At 42.8% G+C, this 25,866-nt stretch overlaps 6 protein-coding genes across 6 annotated transcripts; 3 read left to right on the top strand and 3 right to left on the bottom strand.

The window, feature by feature from the left end:
* Positions 1-2,683: 2,683 nt before the first annotated feature.
* LOC309543678 (histone H2A type 1-like) lies at positions 2,684-3,076 on the bottom strand (the record flags this gene model as incomplete). Its single annotated transcript, XM_082276129.1, has 1 exon — positions 2,684-3,076. One exon carries the CDS (start codon positions 3,074-3,076, stop codon positions 2,684-2,686), a length of 393 nt encoding a protein of 130 aa, XP_082132255.1.
* Positions 3,077-3,400: 324 nt separating this feature from the next.
* Positions 3,401-3,781, top strand: LOC309543677 (histone H2B 1.1; the record flags this gene model as incomplete). The annotated part of the gene is made up of 1 exon (XM_082276128.1): positions 3,401-3,781. One exon carries the CDS (start codon positions 3,401-3,403, stop codon positions 3,779-3,781), a length of 381 nt encoding a protein of 126 aa, XP_082132254.1.
* A 13,257-nt stretch (positions 3,782-17,038) lies between these two features.
* LOC309543675 (histone H4) lies at positions 17,039-17,350 on the top strand (the record flags this gene model as incomplete). The annotated part of the gene is made up of 1 exon (XM_082276126.1): positions 17,039-17,350. The coding sequence occupies one exon, from the start codon at positions 17,039-17,041 to the stop codon at positions 17,348-17,350; it is 312 nt and encodes a 103-aa protein (XP_082132252.1).
* Positions 17,351-18,839: 1,489 nt separating this feature from the next.
* LOC309543680 (histone H2A type 1-like) lies at positions 18,840-19,233 on the bottom strand (the record flags this gene model as incomplete). The annotated part of the gene is made up of 1 exon (XM_082276130.1): positions 18,840-19,233. The coding sequence occupies one exon, from the start codon at positions 19,231-19,233 to the stop codon at positions 18,841-18,843; it is 393 nt and encodes a 130-aa protein (XP_082132256.1). The 3' UTR covers position 18,840.
* A 3,824-nt stretch (positions 19,234-23,057) lies between these two features.
* LOC309543682 (histone H3.2) lies at positions 23,058-23,482 on the top strand (the record flags this gene model as incomplete). The annotated part of the gene is made up of 1 exon (XM_082276132.1): positions 23,058-23,482. The coding sequence occupies exon 1, from the start codon at positions 23,072-23,074 to the stop codon at positions 23,480-23,482; it is 411 nt and encodes a 136-aa protein (XP_082132258.1). The 5' UTR covers positions 23,058-23,071.
* Positions 23,483-24,474: 992 nt separating this feature from the next.
* LOC309543683 (uncharacterized protein) lies at positions 24,475-25,131 on the bottom strand (the record flags this gene model as incomplete). The annotated part of the gene is made up of 1 exon (XM_082276133.1): positions 24,475-25,131. The coding sequence occupies one exon, from the start codon at positions 25,129-25,131 to the stop codon at positions 24,475-24,477; it is 657 nt and encodes a 218-aa protein (XP_082132259.1).
* Positions 25,132-25,866: the final 735 nt, after the last annotated feature.

Raw genomic sequence — 25,866 nt, 5'->3', positions numbered from 1 at the left:
GCAGTGTATGACCGGAAGGAACCCAGAGCCGAGCGTTCATTGTGGGGACTTTATATAGTAATCTGGATAGGAAGGTCACCAGTGGAAGGTGTTAGAACATCTGTTATAAACAGGAGGATGGATTGAGGGGAGAACTTTATATGCAAGAAGCGTTAATGGTCTATGAAGTCTTCTCTGGTCAAAATATGTAATAAAAAGTCGGCTAAACGATTGTGATAATTATTGGGAAGGAAATGGATTTCTAGAAAATATTGGAAAACTGATAATTCTTCATAAGACCATTGTCTAAATGTTGGGGTGGCTAGAAGAATTTTAGTTTCCATATTGATGGAAAAAAAAGGGGGAGGGCAGTTGTATGGACATTTGAGTGCGCTCACATCTCTGGTATTCTTCTTTCTTTTTTCCGGTTGGGGTCATTTATCTAGGAGATCTGCACTCTACTAAAAGCTGGGAGGTATTATGTCTCGTTTTGGGTGGGGTGGGGGTGTTACAAATGCTGCATTTTATGGTATTTTTGCGATTTCTATGTACTTCATAATATATTATTTTATATATTCTTTTTTTATATTAGGATACTATTATATTTTATTCACTGAATGTGAATATTCCGATGTCTGAGTATGTAGTGAGGACATTTATTTGGAGGATCCTGGGTGACGTCAGAGACATGACCTCACCAGTAATGATGATCAGGTAACATCCAATGGTCACCCAAAAGGAGTGAAATGTTGTTCTTTCTATTGAACAAAGAGCATCATCGAGCGGGAAATTCAAATCACGGAACTGCTGAGGATTGGATGATTGAGAGCACAGAGAGGCGGACTTATTGTGACGTCTGGACGCGCCCTCCTCCAACCCCTCCCCCTTATTCTCCATCAGGTCCGCATATGCTGCATATAAAGCGAGGCTGGGTGCTTTTACTTCACATTCGTCTGATACACGAAGAGCTTGGAGATGTCTGGTCGCGGTAAAGGAGGAAAGGGTCTGGGGAAAGGAGGCGCTAAGCGCCACAGGAAGGTGCTCCGGGACAACATCCAGGGCATCACCAAACCCGCCATCCGACGTTTGGCCCGCAGAGGGGGTGTCAAGCGCATCTCCGGTCTCATCTATGAGGAGACCCGCGGAGTGCTCAAAGTCTTCCTAGAGAATGTCATCCGCGATGCCGTCACCTACACCGAGCACGCCAAGAGGAAGACCGTCACCGCCATGGATGTTGTCTATGCGCTCAAACGCCAGGGCCGCACTCTCTACGGATTCGGAGGCTAAACCCCAACATCCACCGACCCACTTCACCCCAACAAAGGTCCTTCTCAGGGCCACCCACCTTCTCCTACAAAGAGCTGTAACCATTTATTTCTCTTAGATCAACTTTTATCATGTCGGAATGAAAGCTTTTTAGCTAAACACATATTAATCCGATTGTACAACTTTATTTTACTTGGAATACAACAGATCGAAGCGATCTAGTGTTTATATTCTCTCCGCTTACAATATCGTTAGATCACTTTATTATTTTTCAGCTAGCTTGTTGAGACACCGATAAACCCCTTTCTTAGGCATTATTTCCAGTCACCTCACATTTCTTTATAGAAAAATTCGGGGTGTGATAAGGGGACAATAAATATCGCTCAGTGACATTTCTAGATGATCATTACTCTATTTTCTCATCATAAAGAAAGGTAGAAGTCATGTGACTGTCGTGTTCTGTGTATAGCGGTGGATTCCGAGCACTTGCAATAAAGGACATTTTTTGGTCAGTAATAATCCGGTCACCCCTCTCTAATCTGATTGAAATTAAAGTGTTGATGTTTTTCCAATCAAAGTTCTCCTCTGCTGATCTCAGTATTCAGGGTCGGATTTGGCGGTATAAAAGAAATGGATTTTTGTGTAACGATTTACACAATTCAGGCGGGTGAAATTTGAAATATTGGCCAATCAGAGTTGTGGGAGATCCCACAGCCAGCCACTAATGTCTTTCCTATGAGTACAAAGAAAGTGTGCGCTCCCTCTCCTTTCTCAGAGTAGAGGTCACGTGTTCAGTGACTTTCTAATCATCTCTACAGCAGGGCGGACTCAAGTATCAAACAACAAAACGGACGTTTATCAATGTATGGATTATCGTTGTGAAATAAAGGGACCGTTGATGAATGTTCCACAATAGAAGCTGCTGTATTATCGTGATGGTAGATGGGAAGTGTAAAGAGAATTGTGGCGGGAAACATGAAGATTGCAGCAATCAGAACTGTGAGATTCCATGAGAGATGACATGACAATGTATATTTGTGTTGCGGTGAGAGTGAAGGAGGGGGGGGGGGGGAATTGTTATTTCTAGAATGATTTGTGATGATGAGAAGTAAAGGATGGAGGAGAATGAAGAGGAGTCCCTGTAATGAGAGGACATTGCTCTATAAAAAGGGACACTGAAAGCGTTCCAATATAAACATCTATCATCATTTCTTATTACTGCCACGTGTCATCCTAAGACATTGTTCCCCCCCATGGGGAATCACACCTTCCAGTCATAGTAAGTATTATATTTCCTACCTGGAAAATAAATGCAATCTTTCATTGTTACAATTAGATCTCCGAATAACAATGTAGATGTATGCAGCTCTATGTATGGATGGGTGGGTGGCTCTTAAAAGAGCCGTTGTGTTGGGTGACGTGGATGAACCGGTGGGGATTACTTGGTCTTGGCGGCCTTGTGGCTCTCGGTCTTCTTGGGCAGCAGCACGGCCTGGATGTTGGGTAGGACTCCTCCCTGGGCGATGGTGACGCCCCCGAGCAGCTTGTTGAGCTCCTCGTCGTTGCGGACTGCCAGCTGGAGGTGTCGGGGGATGATGCGGGTCTTCTTGTTGTCGCGGGCGGCGTTACCGGCCAGCTCGAGGATCTCAGCGGTGAGATACTCGAGGACGGCGGCCAGATAGACGGGAGCTCCGGCCCCAACCCGCTCGGCATAGTTACCCTTCCTGAGCAGACGGTGAACACGACCGACTGGGAACTGCAGACCAGCCCGGGATGATCGGGTCTTGGCCTTAGCCCGAACCTTTCCTCCTTGTTTGCCGCGGCCAGACATGTCTCTGTGATATTGGAGTTCTCAAAGAGATATGAATGGCTGCAGCCGCTCCCTTTCCTGTTATACTTTGAATGATATGACGTCTCGCTCTATGATTGGCCACGTTTGAAGCCAGCCAATGCTCTCTAGGTTTGCATCTAGACCAATCGGTAAACGAGGAAGGAAAGCATGACGTCACTCCCCATCACATGACCATGTCTTCCAATAGAAGAGTGAGGAGGAAGGAAGCTCATTTGCATAGGACAGCCTATATAAGCAGCACATGAGGGCAGCGCCAGTTCACTTTATCTTCTCAGAGCGGAGAAAACATTCTTATCCCTTATCATGCCTGAACCAGCCAAGTCCGCCCCTGCGCCCAAGAAGGGCTCCAAGAAAGCCGTGACCAAGAGCCAGAAGAAGGACGGCAAGAAGCGGAGGAAGAGCAGGAAGGAGAGTTATGCCATCTACGTCTACAAGGTGCTCAAGCAGGTCCACCCCGACACCGGCATCTCCTCCAAGGCCATGAGCATCATGAACTCCTTCGTCAATGACATCTTCGAGCGCATCGCCGGCGAAGCTTCCCGCCTGGCTCATTACAACAAGCGCTCCACCATCACCTCCCGGGAGATACAGACCGCTGTCCGCCTCCTCCTGCCCGGAGAGCTGGCCAAGCACGCCGTCTCCGAGGGCACCAAGGCTGTCACCAAGTACACCAGCGCCAAGTAATACCCCTCCCCCATCCATCACCCCAACAACACACAAAGGCTCTTCTAAGAGCCACCCACATACTAAACAACCGAGCTGTCATACAATTTTTATGTATCGTACAATTTATTACTTTTACAAGTTTTAGCTCTTCGGATAATTTAAAATGAACTCAAAATAGCATCATTAATAATCTTGAGATGAGAAGTAGGTCGGTCAGACTGGAAGGGGAATGAATAAAACCTTCTAATCTCATCCTTCTTTATTGCAGAGATCGTCTCCCCTTTCTGGCTCTATACATTTCCTATTCCTCGCCTTGTACTGCACACACCCAACTGCTCTAATCACCTCTGCTGCATTGTTACAATGAGAGATTCTCCGCAATCTCCCGCCTTACATTGTTCCTTTATCTGGGAAGATCGTGAAGCTTTTATTCCGCAACACAATGGGGGATAGAAGCAAGAAAAGTGAAACATTATATCTGCTCAGTCATCTCAGATCGGCTAATCCGACACTGACAATTATTCATAGAAAATATCACTCTTTCCCGGACAGTCCCTTCAATTCCAGGAAATATATATGTAGAAATATTATTGTTCTGTTTTAAGGTTTGATTTTGCACATCAGAATACAGAAGTTGCTCTGTTATTGGATGTTTGTTATAGAGAACTATGAGAAGTCTACGGAACAAATATTTTCTAGGCTGAAAACGGAGATAAATCTCCTAATAAAATTCTTTGGATTCCTCATAAAGACATCCCTGCCTAAATAAGACTGATAATGAAACCGCTCACAGTTCTGATTGGCTCAGATCTGAAATAGCTATTTTCAAATTTCCCGCCTGAATTGTGAAAACGTTACAGAGAAATAATCAACCCCATTATAACACCAAATCCCACACTGAGATCATCAGAGGAGATATTTATCCGATAAATATCTTTAACACTTTATTTTCAGGCAGATTCGATTAATATGGAATAAACAGAAATAGAAATGAAAGATTATTGAATAATGTAAAACATTTCCATATGTTCAAAATGCAGAATCCCTACCCCCCCCCCCCCCCCCCCACACACACACACTGCTACATACAGAACATGATAGTGAGATTACTTCTCTCATAGATCTCTACCTTTCTATGTGATTGGAAATAAAGTATTACATGTTTCATTATCAGATCTGTATATGATCGGGGAACTGGCCGATAATTAATGTTTCATTTTTCAGACATGACATGTAGCCGTTACGGATTTCCCCCCTACATCCTAAAATAAAGGAAAAGTGAAAGGGCTGGTAAAAATCTGTAGTAATCACAACACTGCCAGATAAATATATACAAATAATCAATAAACACAGTTTTTGTAACTAGATATCAGAAAAATGTTAACAATGTGTCTAAGTAAGTGAAATTCTCTGCAGAGTATTGAATGGCTGTGACCCCGCCCCTTCCATCAGTCTTCCATCAGGTCAGCTTTTTCTTATAAGCAAGAATGCAGGCCTTTTTTTTTTTTTTTTTTACAGTAATATTGTATAAATATGAAATTGTTATGATGTGTGACAGATGAATGTTTTCTGTGTAATCTCCAAGGAAGAACGAGGAAACCGCAGTAAAGGAAGAATAGCGCCAAATATGAACAGGGAATGGATGAAGAGAGGATTTCTGTACAATTCACTGTTTCCTTCATTTCTATTACTTGTGCAAGTAAAGTCTTCTATTTATTGTTGTAGTCCCACCCCCTCCCCCATATAATGTGAAAAATAGAATTAGGGTAATGCGAATTTTCCTGACCCTACAACAGCTCCAGAATAGGTGGAAGAAAAATCAATCAATGTTGTCTCTATTAGATCATCACAAATATGTTTAAAAACAGCAAAATGTATTGCAGTTAGTGCTGAGCTCCGACTATGTCACCCCGTTGTCATCTACTGATCCATCAAACGGTTCTCTGCACCTTATCATTGGATTATGGGTCCCATATCCCAACAATGTGTCTAATCTAAAGGATGGAGGGCAATGGACACCAAGGAGATCACCTGCTTATCTAAACTCACATCAATTCAATGTGTTATATTAGACTTTAAAATCATATAAAAAAAAAAAAAACTTAATTGCTGTTAGGACGGACAGGTGTCATTATAGCACATTGTCCCCCCACCCGGATCACAATTTTCGGTGTCTAATTATACAATCAGATCTCCCACACATGTATGTCCGGCTCCTTCTTAGATAGAAGTGGGTGACTCTGAGAAGATCCGTTGGGTTTGGTAATTTAAAAAAAAAAAAAAAAAAAAAAAATGATTGGGTTTACTTGGCGGGCTTGTGGCAGTAATATTCGAGGATTTTACCGCTTTGGAGAAAATATTTGAAAGCTGAAAACCGACACAAGTGACGTCATTTTGGAGGAAGATGAACAGATCTATGAATAGAACTTCTACAATGTCGGCTTTAGCGGTATAATGCGGCTGAATCTTCCTAACGGCCAGTAGAATTATGGCGGGAGATTTAAATATAGCAACTCGGAGCCATCATAGGCGTGGTCTATTAATAGCAAATTGGGGAAATAATTTCTGGAAATATGGAGTACAATGTGTTCTGACATTGGAGCTCTATGTAGGTGTGCATGGTTTTGGTTGGAGGAGTTTAGCGGTGAGTAGACGATCAGCATAGAAAAGATTGGAAGTAAAAGAGATGAGAGAATGATGTCCTGTGATCACATTTCCCCTCATTACTATTCACCTGCATTACAAGTCTGAGTGCGATAAGAAGACAAAGTGTTTGCCTTTAGAGTGCACTTCATCTGACAGTAATAATACAATTTATCACATTAATAAAATATATCCTTATTTAAGAATAGGAATAAATGCTGCGTATGTCCGGCTCTTTGTACAGAGATGTGAGTGACATGTTTGTGAGGCTTCAATAAATATATAATAGTCATAATAATTTATTTCTATATATTCTATATTTTTTTGCGGAGATCATCTCCACTTTCTAGCCATTTCCTATTCATCTTCTTGTACTGCACACACCGAGGTGTTGTACCTGGAATGACCACAAGGTGGCAGAGGTTACTAAACTTTTATGCCTCACTCAAACATTGTTACAATAACAGATTCTCAACAATCTCCCGCCATAAATTTGTTACTTTGTATTTGGGAAGATCGTGGAGCTTTTAACTCGCAACACAATGGGGAATAGAAGCAAGAAAAACGAAACATTGTATCTACTCGGTCAGCCCAGTCAAATCTTTGTCTATCTGTATCTATTTAATGAATAAGCAACAGATCATTGTACATAGCTAAATCAATGAGCTGCCTGATATGTAAATGAGAAAAATATGTACAAAGTATCAGCTACATACAAATCTGATTACAATAATATCACCTCGGATAACAGTCCTTTATATAAGTTAGAAGTAGAAAATTGTTTCACTGAAATGTTTAGCTCATTTATTGGTGAAGTTACATATAATCTCCAATCCTGGACCCCCCCATCGTTCCATAACTTCCGAACATCACATAACTTCGGAGCTGAACAACGAACGTCATTAAAGTCTCTGGGAACAAGGCTGGGAAAATAAAAAAATAAAAAGTGCTCTTTTTTAAATGTATTATAATTTATGTTTTTTTTTTTTTTTTTGTTTTTTTTTTAGTTAGGGTTTTAAGTGCTACAGAGTAAATATGGACATTTGAATTTAGTCAACTAGAGCAATAAAACCCCTGAAAAGCACAAGAAAAGAGATTAATGACCTGAAAATTATACAAAAATCACCCCCCCCCCCCCCCACACACACACACACACACACACACAAATGTGTCCAAAGATCAAGTTTGCCCCTTTCGAGAAGGTTCACCCACCAAGCAATGAAATCTTCAACAAGTGGTGTTTGCTGCTCAAATATTGTCTATAAACTAACACATTATTGGTTCAAACAGTATATTGCTGCTAACATTAACCACTTAATAGAGATGGCCTTGCGGTTCGCCCGGCGGTCGGTTCACGGCAAATTTTGCTTGGTTGCTACCCGACAAATTTGCAAACACATGGCGTAGTTTGCGACGGCCATATTAGTTTACATTGGGGAGAACTTTGACCCATGACACAGCCGTCAGGTGGAACAGGACAGCCAATTGAAACATTTCAGCACATGGACAGTCCCCCTACCCTATAAATAGACCTGACCTGGCGGCCATTTCACGTTCCTCTTTTTGCCAGTGTAGGGAGAGGTCTGCTGTGCTCATCAGTGAGAGTTTGCTAGACACATATAGCACTGTGAAGATCCACAAAAGTCCTGTTCAGGGCTGGTATTTCCGTATAGGCCTTCTACAGTCTCTTTTCAGGTTAGGGACAGGTATCCAGGGGTTGCTTTAGGGGTAGTTAGAGATTGGCTGCAGTCACACAAATTGCTATGTTAATGTCCACAATAGTCCTTTTCAGGGCTGGTATATCGGTATAGGTCCAGTCTTTCTTCAGTATAGGGACATGTTATCCAGTCTGTGCTGTAGGGGCAGTTAGAGATCGTCATCTGCAGTGACACAAATCGCTCTGTTAATGTCCACAAAAGTCATTTAAAGTGCTGCAATGTCGGTATAGGGTCTATTACAGTCTCTTTAGTATTGGGGGCAAGTATCCAGTCTGTGCTGTAGGGGCAGTTAGAGATCGTCAGCAGTGACACAAATTGCTCTGTTAATGTCCACAACAGTCATTTAAAGGGCTGCAATTTTTTTGGTATTGCTGTGCAGTGCACTAAAAAGGGGGTGGGGGAGGGGGTTAATCTACAGTATAATATACTTTGTAGAAAGCATATTATAGTGGATTAGTAGTAGTATTGTGCACTGTGCAGCATTGTGACAGGTGTGCTGACTGAGCATTGCTGCAGCAATACTACACACAGTGACAAACTCCCTAGCCAATTATTTGTAGAACTGGTGTGATAGACCAGTGGCCCCCCAATACCACATATTGAAGTGGGGTGTTATCTGAGTATACTTTTACAAGTGCATTTGTGTCCTGCAACAATATTGCCTCTTTTGCTGAGTTAAGTCTGATACACACAGCGATAAACTCCCTGGCCATTTTTTTCAACAACTGGTGTGATAGACCAGTGGCCCCACAATACCACATATTGAAGTGGGGTGTTTTTTAACAGTATACTTTTCTAAGAGTGTACTTTAGTCCTGCAAAAAATTGTCCTCTCTTGCTGTGTTGACTGTGCTACACAAAGTGACAACAGTTACTGGCCAATTATTTGTAGAACTGGTGTGATAGATACCCCAATACCACATATTGAAGTGGGGTGTTATCTACCTTTTTCCAGATATAATGCAATTCTCTAGAGACTTTTGTCACACGGTAATTAAAAAACATGACAGGCAGAGGAAGAGACAGAGACGTATGCAGGGGTGGTAGTGGTAGGGCAGGAGCAATAGGCCGGAGCCTAACTGTGAAGTTTCAAAAGGCGCGTGCAATTACGGCAAAGGACGCACCAGACTTGGTTGAGTGGGTCACTCAGCCTTCCTCTTCTGCACCCTCCTCATCCTCTCTATCTGCACCCTCTTCACGCTCTGCTGTGTGCACCCCCAAAGACACCACCACCACATACCCTCCATTTGAGTCACTGGAATTATTTTCCAATCCATCACAAGACGTTTGCGATGCACAGCCATTGTTGGCATTGGATCAGGAAGAGGAGGTAGCAACAGCCGCCACTCAGCAGTCTGACGACAGTACCCAGATCAGCCCAAGGAGGTTGGTTCCCGCTGTTGCTGCCTACTCAGAGATCTTGAATGTTAGTAGTGGGGAAGGTGACGTGGATGATGACGAGCCTATGGACATCACGTGGGAGTCCACAAGAGAGAAAGAGGAAGGGAGTTCAGAGGGGGAGACGGGCCGGCAGATAGGGAGGAGAGGCAGGCAGAATTTGCATTGCACAAGAGGTAGAAAGCAGACTGCAAATGTATCAGGAGTGAGCCATCAACCATGTACAGTCACATCTGGCATTAGCAGGACGCCGGCACATGGCTCCGCAGTGTGGGTTTTTTTTAATGTGTCCGTTGCTGACAACAGTGTTGTCATCTGCAGCCTTTGCAGTCCATGCATAAGTCGCGGTAAGCCCAACACTCAACTAGGGACCACCGCCTTAAGAAGGCACCTGAACTCCCATAACCGAGCCCAGTGGGAGCAACACCATCAGAACCCACAAAGCAACACTCCAGGCTCTCATCGTCCAGCCCCTTCTCCTTCTCATCTCTCCTCACATTTGCCCTCCACTCCCCCTTCCATGATGCCGTCATCACGTTGTTCTGGAAAAAGGCAGGCTTCTGTGGTCCAAATGTTGGAGCGGAAATAAATAATGATGCCGGATAACCCTCTTGCCCAACGTTTGACTGCTGGCTTGTCGGAACTGATAGCCCGCAAACTACTGCCATATCAACTGTGGGACTCGGAGGCCTTTTGTAAATTTGTGGCCATTGGAACAACACAATGGGAGGTCCCAAGCAGGAAATATTTCTCGCAAAAGTGCATTCCAGAGCTGTATGGCCATGTTCAGCGGCAAGTGAATATATCTCTGGCACACAGTGTTGGTGCCAAGATACATCTGACCACAGATGGTCTAACAATGGTCTGTCAGTTAAACCCATGTGAGCTAATTTTTGGAGCCTATACAGGCCAACACTTACTTCTGTATACTGTGCATGCCTACTGTACCTCTAGCCATCAAATACTAAGTTATTTGCTGTCAGTTCAAACCATGTGAGCTAATTTTTTTGGAGCCTATACAGGCCGACACTTACTTCTGTATACTGTGAATGCCTACTGTACCTCTAGCCATCAAATACTAAGTTCTTTGCTGTCAGTTAAACCCATGTGGGCTAATTTTTGGGGCCTTTTATGGCCGACACTTACTTCTTTTTTTTTTCCCAAACAGATTTTTATTGGTTTTAAACAGCAGATACAAGAAATGCATTCAAGGTGTCAAAAGACACAACAGAAAAAATAAATTTACATAAACAACAAGTAATACAAGGTATTGTTATTCGAGAGATATAGTCAGAAACAATTAACACTCATTTATCATTCCAAGTGATCCATGGTTCCCAGTGTTTGGTATGTGTCCTAAGAGAATGACACTGTAATGCTAGTGATTTCTTAAATTCAAACGTGAGTGTCACTGAGGCTACAACCTCCAATAGGTTTGGTGCTTCTTTTTTTTTTCCATCTCCTAGTAATGGTGGCCCTAGCGGCCAGCACAATGTGTGAAACAACCCATCTGACCTTACTAGGAAGCAGATCGATGGCCAGGGTATTGAGTGCCAAAGCCGGATTTAGCTTAATGGGCGATTGTGTTACAGAGGAGATGAGGCCAAAGACCTGGTTCCAGAAGCTTGTAAGGTTTTTACATGTCCACAAGATGTGGTATAAGTTGCCAACCTGGCCACACTCTCGCCAGCAGAGCGGGGAGTGTGCTGGGTAGAATTGAGACAGCCTATATGGTGTAAGGTACCAGCGGGAGAGAATTTTCTACGACAGTTCCCAGTGGTTGGTGCATTTCGACACCCCGTACGAGTGCCGGAAGGTGTGGGTCCACTGTTGTGGTGAGAAAGGTCGTTGGAGGTCGCCCTCCCACTTAATCATGGGATTTCATTTTTGAAAAGTTTTTTTTTTTGGCATGGAATATGTTATAGAAGAAGGTGATGCCTTTTATCGACCCAGGAGGGGTTGTGAGGAACTGGTATACTGGGTATGGAATAGTGATGGGTGCTGGTGGGTTTTTAGTCAGGAATGTGGAGATACGAGTGTAAGTCTATAGTTCCGAACGAGGGATTTGGTATTGTTGAGTGAGGGAAGTAAATGGTTTCAGTCGATGTCGCTAAAGAGGTCGTCAATCCAGTGGATGTCACTGTCCTTCCATTTTAGGGTAGATAGACATGGGATCAAGATGTCTAGTAGTCGGATAGGTAGTCTTTGTTTACAATGGGCATCTCCTACATTTGTGTGTTTATGTAGTTCCCTCCAGGCTGCGATGGCGATTCTCATTGTAATCAACAAGTCTGGCATGTTTTGAGGTTTCCAATTGTCTGCTAGTAGTAAATGGTGCTCACCATTTGCTTTGTAATGGGCTCACCACACGCTGGCGGCCTGGACCCCGGAGTGAGGGGGCGGGTAGTGGCAGCCCGCTTTGTCCAGTAAGCGACGCTGGGGACTACCTGTTCACAGTGTGTTCCCATTGGGGGGGACAGGTACTCCTCTTTTCATCTTCCCACTCCGTTCGGGTTCTAGGTCCGCCCTCGCCCATGGTTTATTGAGGTACTACTCTTACTGGTATGCCTATAATGCAATTATGGTTGGGGGTTCCCTATGTTAGGGGCTCTCAACATGCCTTTTTTTGCTCATTGACAATTTTTCCTGTATTTGCACATTTGAAGCTGATGTTAATGCTTCTGTTTATGTAATCACGGCCTTACCCAATACTTTGTTATTACTGTATTATCTGAAAAACTTTCAATAAAAATTTATGTTTAAAAAAAAAAGAAGGCCCTTGAGCACCAGTGCAAATGAAACGCCCACAAAATTACCCCATTTAGCAAAGTAAACACCCAAACGTATATTCTGTTAAGCATAATGAGTCTTTTGAACATGTAATTTCTTTTCAAGTTTTTGGAAAATATGAAAAGAAAATTAAAGTGCATTTTTTTTACACAAAGTTGTTCATTTATAACAGGGATCCTCAAACGATGGCCCTCCAGCTGTTGCGGAACTACATGTCCCATGAAGCATTGTAAAACTCTGATATTCACAGACATGACTAGGCATGATGGGAATTGTAGTTCCTAAACAACTGGATGGCCATAGTTTGAAGACCCCTGATTTATAAGATATTTCAAACACATAGTATGCACATAGCAAAAATGACACCCCAAAATACATTGTGCTAATCCTCCTGAGTCTCGGCTCTCCCTCTATCTGTCTATTATATATTTTTCCCCTAAATTGGGGGATAGTCTGTGTTGGTACGTGTGAGATCCACCTTTCCAAGTTTTTGGGGTTCATCTCATACTTCTGAAGATTTGAGGGTGCTGCCTGTTCCATACTCCCCCTACTCCTCATCCAGCGTTTTAGGGGTACAAACAATAGTAATTGGGGCCTAGTGTGGTTGTGTACGTGTGAGATACATACACTTTTTTGGATCATATTTTCTATTCCGCTATTTAATCAAAAACCTTTGGAGATCAGTTAAATTGGGGGATAGTCTGTTTTGGTACGTGTGAGATCCACCTTTCCAAGTTTTTGGGGTTCATCTCATACTTCTGAAGATTTGAGGGTGCTGCCTGTTCCATACTCCCCCTACTCCTCATCCAGCCTTTTAGGGGTACAAACAATAGTAATTGGGGCCTAGTGTGGTTGTGTACGTGTGACATACATACACTTTTTTGGATCATATTTTCTATTCCGCTATTTAATCAAAAACCTTTTGGGATCAGTTAAATTGGGGGATAGTCTGTGTTGGTACGTGTGAGATCCACCTTTCCAAGTTTTTGGGGTTCATCTCATACTTCTGAAGATTTGAGGGTGCTGCCTGTTCCATACTCCCCCTACTCCTCATCCAGCCTTTTAGGGGTACAAACAATAGTAATTGGGGCCTAGTGTGGTTGTGTACGTGTGAGATACATACACTTTTTTGGATTATATTTTCTATTCCGCTATTTAATCAAAAACCTTTGGGGATCAGTTAAATTGGGGGATAGTCTGTGTTGGTACGTGTGAGATCCACCTTTCCAAGTTTTTGGGGTTCATCTCATACTTCTGAAGATTTGAGGGTGCTGCCCAGGACTGGGAGGTGAGTTGAATGCCCAAATATGTCATGGAAGAACTGGGTGCCCAGGAGAAGGGGGGCATGTTTTTGCTGAAAAAAAACTTTTTTGAAAAGGAGCTTTTATTCCACAACACAATGGAGGATAGAAGCAAGAAAAGTGAAACATTGTATCTGCTCAATCATCTCAGATCGGCTAATTCGACACTGAAAATTATTCATAGAAAATATCACTCTTTCCGGGACTGTCCCTTCACTTCCAGGAAATATATATGTAGAAATATTATTGTTCTGTTTTAAGGTTTGATTTTGCACATCAGAATACAGAATTTGCTCTGTTATAGAGATAGTTTGTTATAGAGATCTATAAAAAGTCTATGGAACAAATCTTTTCTGGGCTGAAAACGGAGAAAAATCTCCGAATACAATTCTTTGGATTCCTCATAAAGACATCGCTGACCAATGAAGGCTGATAATGAAACCGCTCACAGTTCTGATTGGCTCAGATCTGAATTAGCCATTTTCAAATCTTCCCGCTTGAATTCTGAAAAACATTACAGACAAATAACCAGTCCCATTATAACACCAAATCCCACACTGAGAACTGAGATAATCAGATGAGATATGTATCCAATAAATATCTGTAACACTTTATTTTCAGGCAGATTAATTGATTAGTACGGAATAAACAGAAATAAAATTGGAAGATTATTGAATAGTGTAAAGCATTTCCATATGATCTCAGAATGCAGAACCCCCCCCCCCCCCCCCCTTCCACTGCTACATACAGAACATGATAGTGAGATGACTCCTCTCATAGATCTCTACCTTTCTATATGATGGGAAATAAAGTATTACATGTTTCATTATCAGATCTGTATGTGATCGGGGAACTGACCGATAATTAATGCTTCATCTTTCAGACATGACATGTAGCCGTTACGGATTCCCCCCTACATCCTAAAATAAACAAAAAGTGAAAGGGCTGGTAGAAATCTGTAGTAATCATGACACTGCCAGATAAATATATATACAACGAATCAATAAACACAGTTGTTTCATTTCAGTCTCTTATTTGTAAATAGAAATCGGAAACATTTTAACAATGTGTCTAAGTAAATTAAATTCTCTGCAGATCATTGAATGGCTGTGACCCCGCCCCTTCCATCAGTCTTCCATCAGGTCAGTTTTTTCTTATAAGCAAGAATGCAGGCCTTTTTTTTCTCCTCAATATATTTTATTGTGAATAAAAAGGTAATTCAAAATAACAAGAACAGAGAAAAATAAAGCAGTAGTGGGACCGCAAGACTATCTCACTGCAGGAGAAGTGACATTTTATCCAAAACAAGAAATGCATGTAGATGCAGATATGTAGATGTTAGTAAACATGTCAAATGACTTTATTGGACAATTTCCTACTTCTAACTTCTATAAAGGACTGTGTGCTGTCCGAGGTGATATTGTGATCAGATTTGTATGTAGCTGATACTTTGTACATATTTTGTGTCATTTACCTATCAGGCAGCTTATGCCTTTATCTATGGACATCGATCTGCTGTTGATGATGGAAATAGATACCAATAGACAAAGATATAATGTTTAGTTTTTCTTGCTTCTCTCCCCCATTGTGTTGTGGGATAAAAGCTCCGTGATCTTCCCAACGTGTGATTTGAGATAAAGTAACAATGTAAGGCGGGAGATTGTGGAGGATGTTTTATTGTAAGAATGTGTGAGTGCGGCATATAGATGTTTAGGAGATCTGATTGTAGGTTTCCTATTGTGATCCGGGTGAGGGAACAACGTGCTATATATTTATTTATTTATATTTGTTTATATCGTATTTATGTGTGAAGGAAGGATGTGGTCTCCTTACAGGGACTGGCTGTCATTTTCCTCCATCCTTTGATCTCCAGAAGATATTCAACAGCATTAGAGATCATTGAATATTAAATACCAAACAAACATCCCCCATCTGAAAAGGAACACAGATCTCAGATCCCCTTCACACTCCTAGGAAGGAAAAATACATTTTATTATCGGAAGAAAACGCCCAGAACTGTGATTGGTGCAATGTTCGCATTTTATAACTCATATTTCCCGCCGGAATTCTATGGAACGTTCCAATTATCTCAGATAGAATAATCCCACACAAAAATCTCATATCTCTTCCTCCGGGAACATCGATCAACCGTCCTCTGAATTGTCGGGCAGTTTATCTAACCATGAATAATAAATACGTTAGAAATATTAATGTCACATTTCTTCCAGTCTTTTTTCTTTTACTTCACAATACAGAATCCGCCCTGCTAGAAAATGTTTCCTATAGAGATCAAAGAAAAGTCTACTGAACAAGTATTTTCTGGGGAGGGGGGGACGGAGAAAGATCTCAGAATACATTTCTTTGAAATCCTTATAAGAAAGACATTACTGGCTAAAGAAGGAAACGTCCACATCTCTGATTGGCTCAGATTTTATATTGCTCTGTTTTGAATTTGCCGCCTGAATTGTGAAGAACGTTACAGAGAAATAATCAGCTCTATTATACCGCCAAATCCGACACTGAGATCATCAGATGAGACATATATCCGAGAAAATTAACATATACACTTCTGTATATGATCGTGGAACTGGTCGATAATTAGTGTTCTGTCTTTCAGAGATGAAGTAGTTACAGATTTCCTTCATATTAAAACCAGAATAAAAAAGTGAAAGTGTTGGTATAAATATGTAGTAATAATGACACTGCCAGATACATATGTACAATGAATTAATAAAACAAATGTTTCTATTTTATCGGTCCCGTTTTGTAAATAGAAAAATATTGACAATGTTTCTAAGTAAGGGAAATAAATATATATATACATATATCATCATGATATGTCAGAAAAAAATGTACAGTGGATCAATAAAGGAAACGTTGCGCTTCTGATAAATTACACTCGTTTCTATTCAGTAAAACATTTAAAAGCTTCTAAATAAATTAACTTCTCTGCAGTGTAATAAATGACTGAACCCCGCCCCCTTCTCAGCATGTCTCCCATCAGGTCCGCTCAGCCTGTGAAATGTCTGAAGATGTGTGTCTTTGTTTCCTTTTCACAATATTTATCAATTTAAATTATATGAAATTACTATGAACAATTTCATGAAACTGGTTACTTTGTTTCTGGTAATAAAGTGTTAAGTTTCCTGTTCGTGTAATCTCCAGGAATAAATCGAAAATAAATGAGAAGAAGGAATACATGAATCTTCTGGAAATGTATTGCTGTGTATGTAATGCAACATTAATGTATCTGAATATAATATAATGATTAGGAGCCTTATAAATGAATAAGATTATCTTTATTTTGTATGAATGGTGTGACTCCGCCTCTTTCGCAGGAAGGTTTCCATCTGGTCCGCTCAGGCTGTATATAAGGAGGGCGGGCAGACAGCTGATCTCAGTCTGTCTTTGTAGCAGAGAATCATCATGTCTGGGCGCGGTAAAGGAGGAAAGGGTCTGGGGAAAGGAGGCGCTAAGCGCCACAGGAAAGTGCTCCGGGACAACATCCAGGGCATCACCAAACCCGCCATCCGACGTTTGGCCCGCAGAGGGGGTGTCAAGCGCATCTCCGGACTCATCTATGAGGAGACCCGCGGAGTGCTCAAAGTCTTCCTGGAGAATGTCATCCGCGATGCCGTCACCTACACCGAGCACGCCAAGAGGAAGACCGTCACCGCCATGGATGTCGTCTATGCCCTAAAACGCCAGGGCCGCACTCTCTACGGATTCGGAGGCTAAACCCTGACACCCACCGCTTACCCCACTTCACCCCAACAAAGGTCCTTCGCAGGGCCACCCACCTTCTCACACAAAGGGCTGATGATGATTCACAACTCAGAAATGTAATTTCTATATATTTATCGTGTAACAATAAGAACTTCCGCTAATTGTTTCAGTAAGAAATTGAATGGAGCGATGTCTGGCTGCCCATACACTCTGCTAAACATAAAGCAGATTGAACAATAGATGTTAGAACAGGACAATATTATATGTGGAATCTTATTGGGCGGTCAGTAGATCTATAGGAGATTGTACAGTCAGCACTCAGGGTGGTGGAGCCGATTGCTGAGTCAGGAGAATAGATCATAGTTTATCCTGGAACTGAACCTACAAATGTATATTTCATTATGAAAAGAATGGAGATCACTAATACTGAGATGATTCTAGAAATAGAATTTTTGTGAACATTCCGATTGTAATACAGGAAGAAGAAATCTGTGCATCTGCTATATGTACAAATTGTATATCAGGCAGAGGGGAGATATAGTTCTACACAGATCTGATAATGAAACATGCAATCCTTTATTTCCCATCATATAGAAAGGTAGAGATCTATGAGAGAAGTCCTCATGTTGTGTGTGGGGGATTCTGAGGACTTTAAATAATGTTAAACATTTTCATATGTTCTCTTTTCTTTCATCTTCAGATTCCATTTGTAGTCATTCCTCACTAAGCGGTGAAAATAAAACTATGAAGTGTTGATATTTCTCGGATAAATGTCGGATTTGGCGGTATAATAGGGCTGATTATTTCTCTGTAACGTTCTCCACAATTCAGGCGGGCAAATTTAAAATCTGAGCCAATCAGAGCTGTGGGCGTTCCTTTCATCCGCCAGTAATGGCTGAGGATTCTGTAGTAAAATCAAACCCTAAAACAATGTAACATTTCAATGCTTATAAAACTGCCTGGAAGCAGAGGGTGACCGTTGATGAATTTTCCCCGGAAGGGAGATTTTATGTCAGATCAGCCAATCAGAGAGGATTGTAACTTTCCATGCTATTCCTGCGGGAAATTTGAGCCAATCAGTTCTGAACGTTTTTTCTTCCTTTACAGGAGAATCCTGACTTGGATGATATTGGAGATCCTTGGGAAGATGTTTTGTTTGGTAATTGCTGATTTGTAGAATCCATTCAGCAGGAATAAAGGATGGGGAATGACGAGGAGTTCCTGGAGGGAGATGAGAACTTTAGAAAGGAGATTCTCCAATAATGAGTGGAAGGCTCTCTTTAGATGTAGGAAATGTTCTCACTACAAGTCCCCGGTATTAGAAGGGTTAATAAGCAAGTTGTTTGCTTTTTAGAGGTATTTGTAGGAATGAAAAACTTTTCCTACTGAGTGATAGATGTGATTTGTTGTAAGACACAGAATGAGGTATGAGGCTCTTTGTATGTAGTTGTGGGTGGCTCTGAGAAGAGCCTTTGTGTTTGGTGAGAAAGAGGAGTTGGGGATTACTTGGTCTTGGCGGCCTTGTGGCTCTCGGTCTTCTTGGGCAGCAGCACGGCCTGGATGTTGGGCAGGACTCCTCCCTGGGCGATGGTGACGCCCCCGAGCAGCTTGTTGAGCTCCTCGTCGTTGCGGACGGCCAGCTGGAGGTGTCGGGGGATGATGCGGGTCTTCTTGTTGTCACGGGCGGCGTTGCCGGCCAGCTCGAGGATTTCAGCGGTGAGATACTCGAGGACGGCGGCGAGATAGACGGGAGCTCCGGCCCCGACCCGCTCGGCATAGTTACCCTTCCTGAGCAGGCGGTGAACACGACCGACTGGGAACTGCAGACCAGCCCGGGATGATCGGGTCTTGGCCTTAGCCCGAACCTTTCCTCCTTGTTTACCGCGGCCAGACATTGTGAGATGAGAGAGTCGTCAGACGAAGTTACCAAATTCCTGGTCCCTTCCTTATATTTATACAGTCACTGCTCTGACGTCACATTCTGTGATTGGTTACATTTGAAGCCACCCAATAGGTATCTGAATTGTTTCTAGACCAATCGGTAAACGAGGAAAGAAATCATTTCACCCCTCCCCATCACATGACTGAATCCTCCAATAGAAGAGTGAGGAGGAGGAGCAGTGATTTGCATAGGACGCCTATAAAAGCAGCACATGAGGGCGGATCCAGCTCACAGTCACTGCACACAGCGGAGAGAACACATTAACCCTTATCATGCCTGAACCAGCCAAGTCCGCCCCGGCGCCCAAGAAGGGCTCCAAGAAAGCCGTGACCAAGAGCCAGAAGAAGGACGGCAAGAAGCGGAGGAAGAGCAGGAAGGAGAGTTATGCCATCTACGTCTACAAGGTGCTCAAGCAGGTCCACCCCGACACCGGCATCTCCTCCAAGGCCATGAGCATCATGAACTCCTTCGTCAATGACATCTTCGAGCGCATCGCCGGCGAAGCTTCCCGCCTGGCTCATTACAACAAGCGCTCCACCATCACCTCCCGGGAGATACAGACCGCCGTCCGCCTCCTCCTGCCCGGAGAGCTGGCCAAGCACGCCGTCTCCGAGGGCACCAAGGCCGTCACCAAGTACACCAGCGCCAAGTAATCTCCCTCCCCCACCCATCACCCCAACAACACACAAAGGCTCTTCTAAGAGCCACCCACAGACATCACAGCAGAGCTCTACTCCGATCTTTATGTGTTTTGTCATTTAGGAAGTTAATTAATTTTTAGAAAATAGAAAACTTTTCTCTTTAAATTATCTTTAGATAAGTACTGTAGATCGCCTAGACTGGGAGGGGAGTGGATCGAACCTTCCTTCTATTCCCATCCTGATTCTAGATTTATTGCGGAGATCTATCTCCACTTTCTGCCTCTATACATTCCCTATTCATCGCCTCGTAATGCACACACACCCGACTGTTCTACCAGGAATCACCACAAGGCGGCAGAGCTGAATAAACATGTATATGCCGAACTCACACATTCTTACAATAAAACATCCTCCACAATCTCTCGTCTTAGATTGTTACTTTATCTCAAATCACACGTTGGGAAGATCGCGGAGCTTTTATCCCACAACACAATGGGGGAGAGAAACAAGAAAAATGAAACATTTATCTATTCAATCAGCCCAGCCAAATCTTTGTCTATTTGTATATATTTCCATCACCAACAGCAAATCGATGTCCATAGATAAAGCCATAAGCTACCTGATAGGTAAATGACACAAAATATGTACAAAGTATCAGCTACACAAAAATCTGATCACAATATCACCTCGGACAGCACACAGTCCTTTATAGAAGAAGACAATTCTCCAATGAAGTCATTGGACAGCCTGCCATTACAAGGAGGGGGAGGGGACTTCCCCACATTCTGCGCAAAATTCTAATAAATTACAGCATATAAAACAGCCAAACGTGGCGTTTTGAATGTTTCCAAGCGCAGAGGAGGGGTTTGGGGTCTTTTAGACCCCCAGATCCCTCCACAAGAGTACCTGTAAAAAAATAATAATAAAACATATATGTATATATATATATTATTTTTTTTTTTATTTTAATGTACGAAAATATCGGTTGATATTTACCGATATGCGATGACCAAACTATCGGTATCGGCAATAAAAAAAAAAAAACTATAACGGTCGATCACTAGTTTTAAGAACAAAATGTAACAACAGGTATAATTTTTAAAACATTTTGTGTAGTTTGGTGCCTAAAAAGTCCATAAGAGTTCACTGATCAATTTACTATTATATTTGGGATGTGGCACCTTTTTATGCTCGCATTCACAGCACCACCCTGTGAGGAGGTCTTTATTCCCTAGCTCCTTTATTACTAACACTTTAAGTTTTTAATCTGCTAATGATGATTCATCTATAAATGTGTAGATATTAGTAATTGTGTTAAACATGTGGAATGACGTAGGAACATTTTTCTATTTCTAACTTTTATAAAGGACTGTGTGCTGTCTGAGGTGATATTGTGATCAGATTTGTATGTAGCTGATACTTTGTACATATTTTGTGTCATTTACCTATCAGGCAGCTTATGGCTTTATCTATGGACATCGATCTGCTGTTGGTGATGGAAATAGATACAAATAGACAAAGATTTGGCTGGGCTGATTGAATAGATACAATGTTTCCTTTTTCTTGCTTCTCTCCTCCATTGTGTTGTGGGATAAAAGCTCCGCGATCTTCCATACGTGTGATTTGAGATAAAGTAACAATGTAAGGCGGGAGATTGTGGAGGATGTTTTATTGTAAGAATGTGTGAGTGCGGCATATAGATGTTTAGGAGATCTGATTGTAGATTTCCTCACCTAAGATTGTGACCCGGCTGAGGGAACAACGTGCTATATATTTATTTAGTTATTATATTTGTTTATATCGTATTTAATGTGAAGGAAGGATGTGATCTCCTTACAGGGACTGGCTGACATTTCCCTCCATCCTTTCATCTCCAGAAGATATTCAGCAGAATTAGAGACAGAGAACTGTGATTGGTGAAATTTTCACATTATATAATTCAAATTTCCCGCCGTAATTCTATGGAACGTTGCAATTATCTCAAATAGAATAATCCGACACTAAAATCTGACATCTCTTCCTTCGGGAACATCGATCAACCGTCCTCTGAATTGTCGGGCAGTTTATCTAACCAAGAATAATAAATACGTTAGAAATATAAATGTTCATTTCTTCCAGTCTTTTCTTTTACTTCACAATCCAGAATTCGCCCTGCTAGAGAAGGTTTCCTATAGAAATTAATGAAAAGTCTACTGAACAAGTATTTTTTTTTTGGGGGGGGGGAAACGATTAAAGATTTCAGAATGCATTTCTTTAAAATCCTTATAAGAAAGACATTATTGACTGAAGAAGGAAACGCCCACAGCTGTGATTGGCTCAGATTTCAAATTGCTCCTTTTTAAATTTGCCGCCTGAATTGTAAAGAACGTTACAGAGAAATAATCAGCCCTATTATACCGCCAAATCCGACACTGAAACCTGAGATCATCAGATGAGACATTTAACCGAGAAATCTCATCAATTCTTTATTATCAAGAAGATGAATAGAAATGGAATGTGAAGATGATTGAATAATGTAAAACATTTCCATATCTTCTCTTTTATTCCAAGTCCTCAGAATGCAGAATCCCCTCCCCCATTGCTACATACAGAACATGATAGTGAGATGACTTTTCTCATAGAACTCTACCTTTCTATATGATGGGATAGGAAGTATTACACGTTTCATAGAAACCTTCATTAGAGATTTTACCTGAAAATCAAATCTAAACTCTGACACCTTACTGATCACTAAGAAAAAAACGACTTTATAAAGCCAGAAATTATTTCCGATTCAATAAAACATTTCCCGATGATCCTTCCTGGGCAGTTTATAGTAAAATTGTCCTTTAGTGGATTTCACAAAGCATTTCATCTTCACAATATTTCTAATGTCTCCTATTTCAGGAATGGCGCGCACAGCTTTCCGGGCAGGTTCGGGTTAATCTGTCCCATGTGACCTCTTGCTGGGAAAGCCCCGCCCTACTGAAAGCTGAATCACACAACTCAGTCATTGGCTGATTAGAGCTCTAAGAAATAGTCCAATTAAACCTAAGAAGGCGTGGTCAGCACTAACCAATAAACGCGGAGCGCGGTCTGTATAAATAGACGCCGCACAGCCCGTGTTCTCACACTTCTGTTCCGTCTGGAGATTAGAAGAGTTTCTCCGCCATGGCAAGAACCAAGCAGACCGCTCGTAAGTCCACCGGAGGGAAAGCTCCCCGCAAGCAGCTGGCCACCAAAGCCGCCCGCAAGAGCGCCCCGGCTACCGGCGGAGTCAAGAAGCCTCACCGCTACAGGCCCGGCACCGTGGCTCTCCGAGAGATCCGCCGCTACCAGAAATCCACCGAGCTGCTCATCCGCAAGCTGCCCTTCCAGCGCCTAGTCCGAGAGATCGCCCAGGACTTCAAGACCGACCTGCGCTTCCAGAGCTCCGCCGTCATGGCTCTGCAGGAAGCCTCCGAGGCTTATCTCGTAGGACTCTTCGAGGACACCAACCTCTGCGCCATCCACGCCAAGAGGGTCACCATCATGCCCAAAGACATACAGCTGGCACGCCGCATCCGCGGAGAGAGGGCCTAAATACATTCTTATCTCCCTCCATACTATCTCTACAAAGCACAAAGGCTCTTTTCAGAGCCACCACATCCGCCTCACAAAGAGCTCCATACTACCTCATCACTCCTACTACATGCTGCCAATCCCTGCTACTACATTTCTACACTTTCCCGGCCATCAGCTTCACTGCATTTCTCTTTTCTCTCCGCTCCGATCCTCAGTGTGGAAGTAAATCTCATCTGTAACATTTCTAAACCGATCCCAGAGAAATTCACATTTCTCATCTATAAAGGAGATCCTTTTACCGATTTATTGTCCCCTAAATACAATGGAACTCATCTGTAACATTACTAACAATTACAGAGTAACAATTCACACTTCCTCAATATCTTCCCTAAGAGATACATTGGGACAATATTTAACGGTAAAACAAATCACTTCCTAGGAACAGATTGAACAATGTTTGGATTCTCTCAGGAGACACATTCTTGTATTTTCTAGAAACGTCATTTCTTATTCCAAACAGAATCGCTAGGAATAGTGCTTAGAGATCTGAGGATCGATCAGCCCATAGAGGAGGATGAGATCTCACGATCATTACAATGATTCTTCTTAGAACGTTCATAATGGCCGCATTACATACTGAAATATGTGTGGCTCTGTTAGGAGGAGATGGGTGTAGGTAGGTGTAGCTCTGATAGGAGGAGATGGGTGTAGGTAGGTGTAGCTGTTAGGAGGTGGGGTGTAGGCAGGTATGTGTAGCTCTGTTAGGAGGAGGTGGGTGGAGGTAGGTGTGGGTGTAGCTCTGTTAGGATGAGATGGGTGTAGGCAGGTATGTGTGGCTCTGTTAGGAGGAGGTGGGTGTATGTAGGTAGGTGTAGCTCTGATAGGAGGAGATGGGTGTAGCTGTTAGGAGGTGGGGTGTAGGCAGGTATGTGTAGCTCTGTTAGGAGGAGGTGGGTGGCTCTGAGAAGAGCCTTTGGGGGGTGTAGATGGAGATCTCCGGCTGCTGGGATTTATTTCTTCTTCGGAGCGGCCTTCTTGGGCTTGGCTGCTGTCTTGGCTTTGGCCGCCTTCTTAGCCGGACTCTTGGCGGCTTTTTTCGGTTTGGCTGCAGCTTTGGGCTTCTTGGGGCTCTTTGTCGCCTTCTTGGCAGCTGCAGCCTTTGCCGGTTTTTTGGGGCTCTTGGCCGCTTTGCTGGCCGCCTTCTTCTTAGGGGACTTCGCCGGCTTCTTGGGTGATTTGGCCGCCGGTTTCTTGGGGGACTTGGCCGGCTTCTTAGCAGCAGCCAATGGCTTCTTGGCGGTTTTCTTGGCCTTGTCGCCCTCTTGCTGCTTCTTGTTGATCTTGAAGGATCCGGAGGCTCCATGTCCTTTCACCTGGACGAGGTTCCCCTTGGTCACCAGCGCCCTGACGGCGATCTTCAGACGGCTGTTGTTCTTCTCCACATCGTATCCTGAGGCGGCCAGGAGCTTCTTGAGGGCGGCCAGGGAGACCCCGCTGCGCTCCTTGGAAGCGGCCACGGCTGTGACGATGAGATCGGACACGCTGGGACCGGACGGCTTCTTGCTGCCTTTCTTCCCTCCTCCGGCTGTCGCCTTCTTAGTCGCCTTCTTCTTGGCGGCGGGCTCCGCTGGAGGAGCGGCGGCTGGGGCGCTCTCAGTCTCCGTCATGATTCTCAGGGAGTTTTTAAAACGGATAATAGAAACATCATTCTGGGATGGCGCTCTGCCTTATATACAGACGTTCTGCGCCGCTATTGGTTGATATAGAATTTGTCTTCTGCGCTGCTATTGGTTACACCTTAAACACGCCCACTAATTCTTATTTCAGTGTTGGAGAATCTTCTCTCTCTTCTTGTGTTTCCCCGTCAGAGAGATAAACGATTTTAATATGAAATGGAAGGATGGCCGATCTTTATCGGGGACCCGATCTGCTCACTGGACTGTCACTTATCGATCTCTCACTTACCGCTCTCATGATCTGCTCAGGAGGCTGAACACAGAGGCTGCAAACACCTCCAACCTCCTGAATGTGTGTCTCATTCTTCCTTCTACCTGCTTTTCTACACACATTCCTATCAGAAATCAATCTTCTCACATCTCCAACTACAATCATCTCCACATGACATGAGTGAAGAGAGAAGATCAGGAAACATTTCCCTCCAACACACAAATCTGCTCGTCTATAGCTGAGTAGAAGGAGCCTGGAACAAAAACATCAGCCGGGGACATCAGATCCCTGTGTGATGTGATGGGAGAGATTGTTAGAGATTTCGAAGGTGTCAGTACATTAAACATTACATGTTCTCATCATCTTTGTATCATTTTCTGCTCATCATTACAAATATATTGTCACTGGATATTCTGAGTAACTTTATTAGCACATATTACTACACAGTTATATAG

This window comes from Pelophylax lessonae (genome assembly GCF_965119305.1).
Source record: "Pelophylax lessonae genome assembly, contig: HAP1_SCAFFOLD_292, whole genome shotgun sequence".
In the NCBI taxonomy this organism is placed as follows: Eukaryota; Metazoa; Chordata; class Amphibia; order Anura; family Ranidae; genus Pelophylax; species Pelophylax lessonae.
Note: the sequence above shows the minus strand (reverse complement) of the source record. Positions and strands in the feature narration are given on the sequence as shown.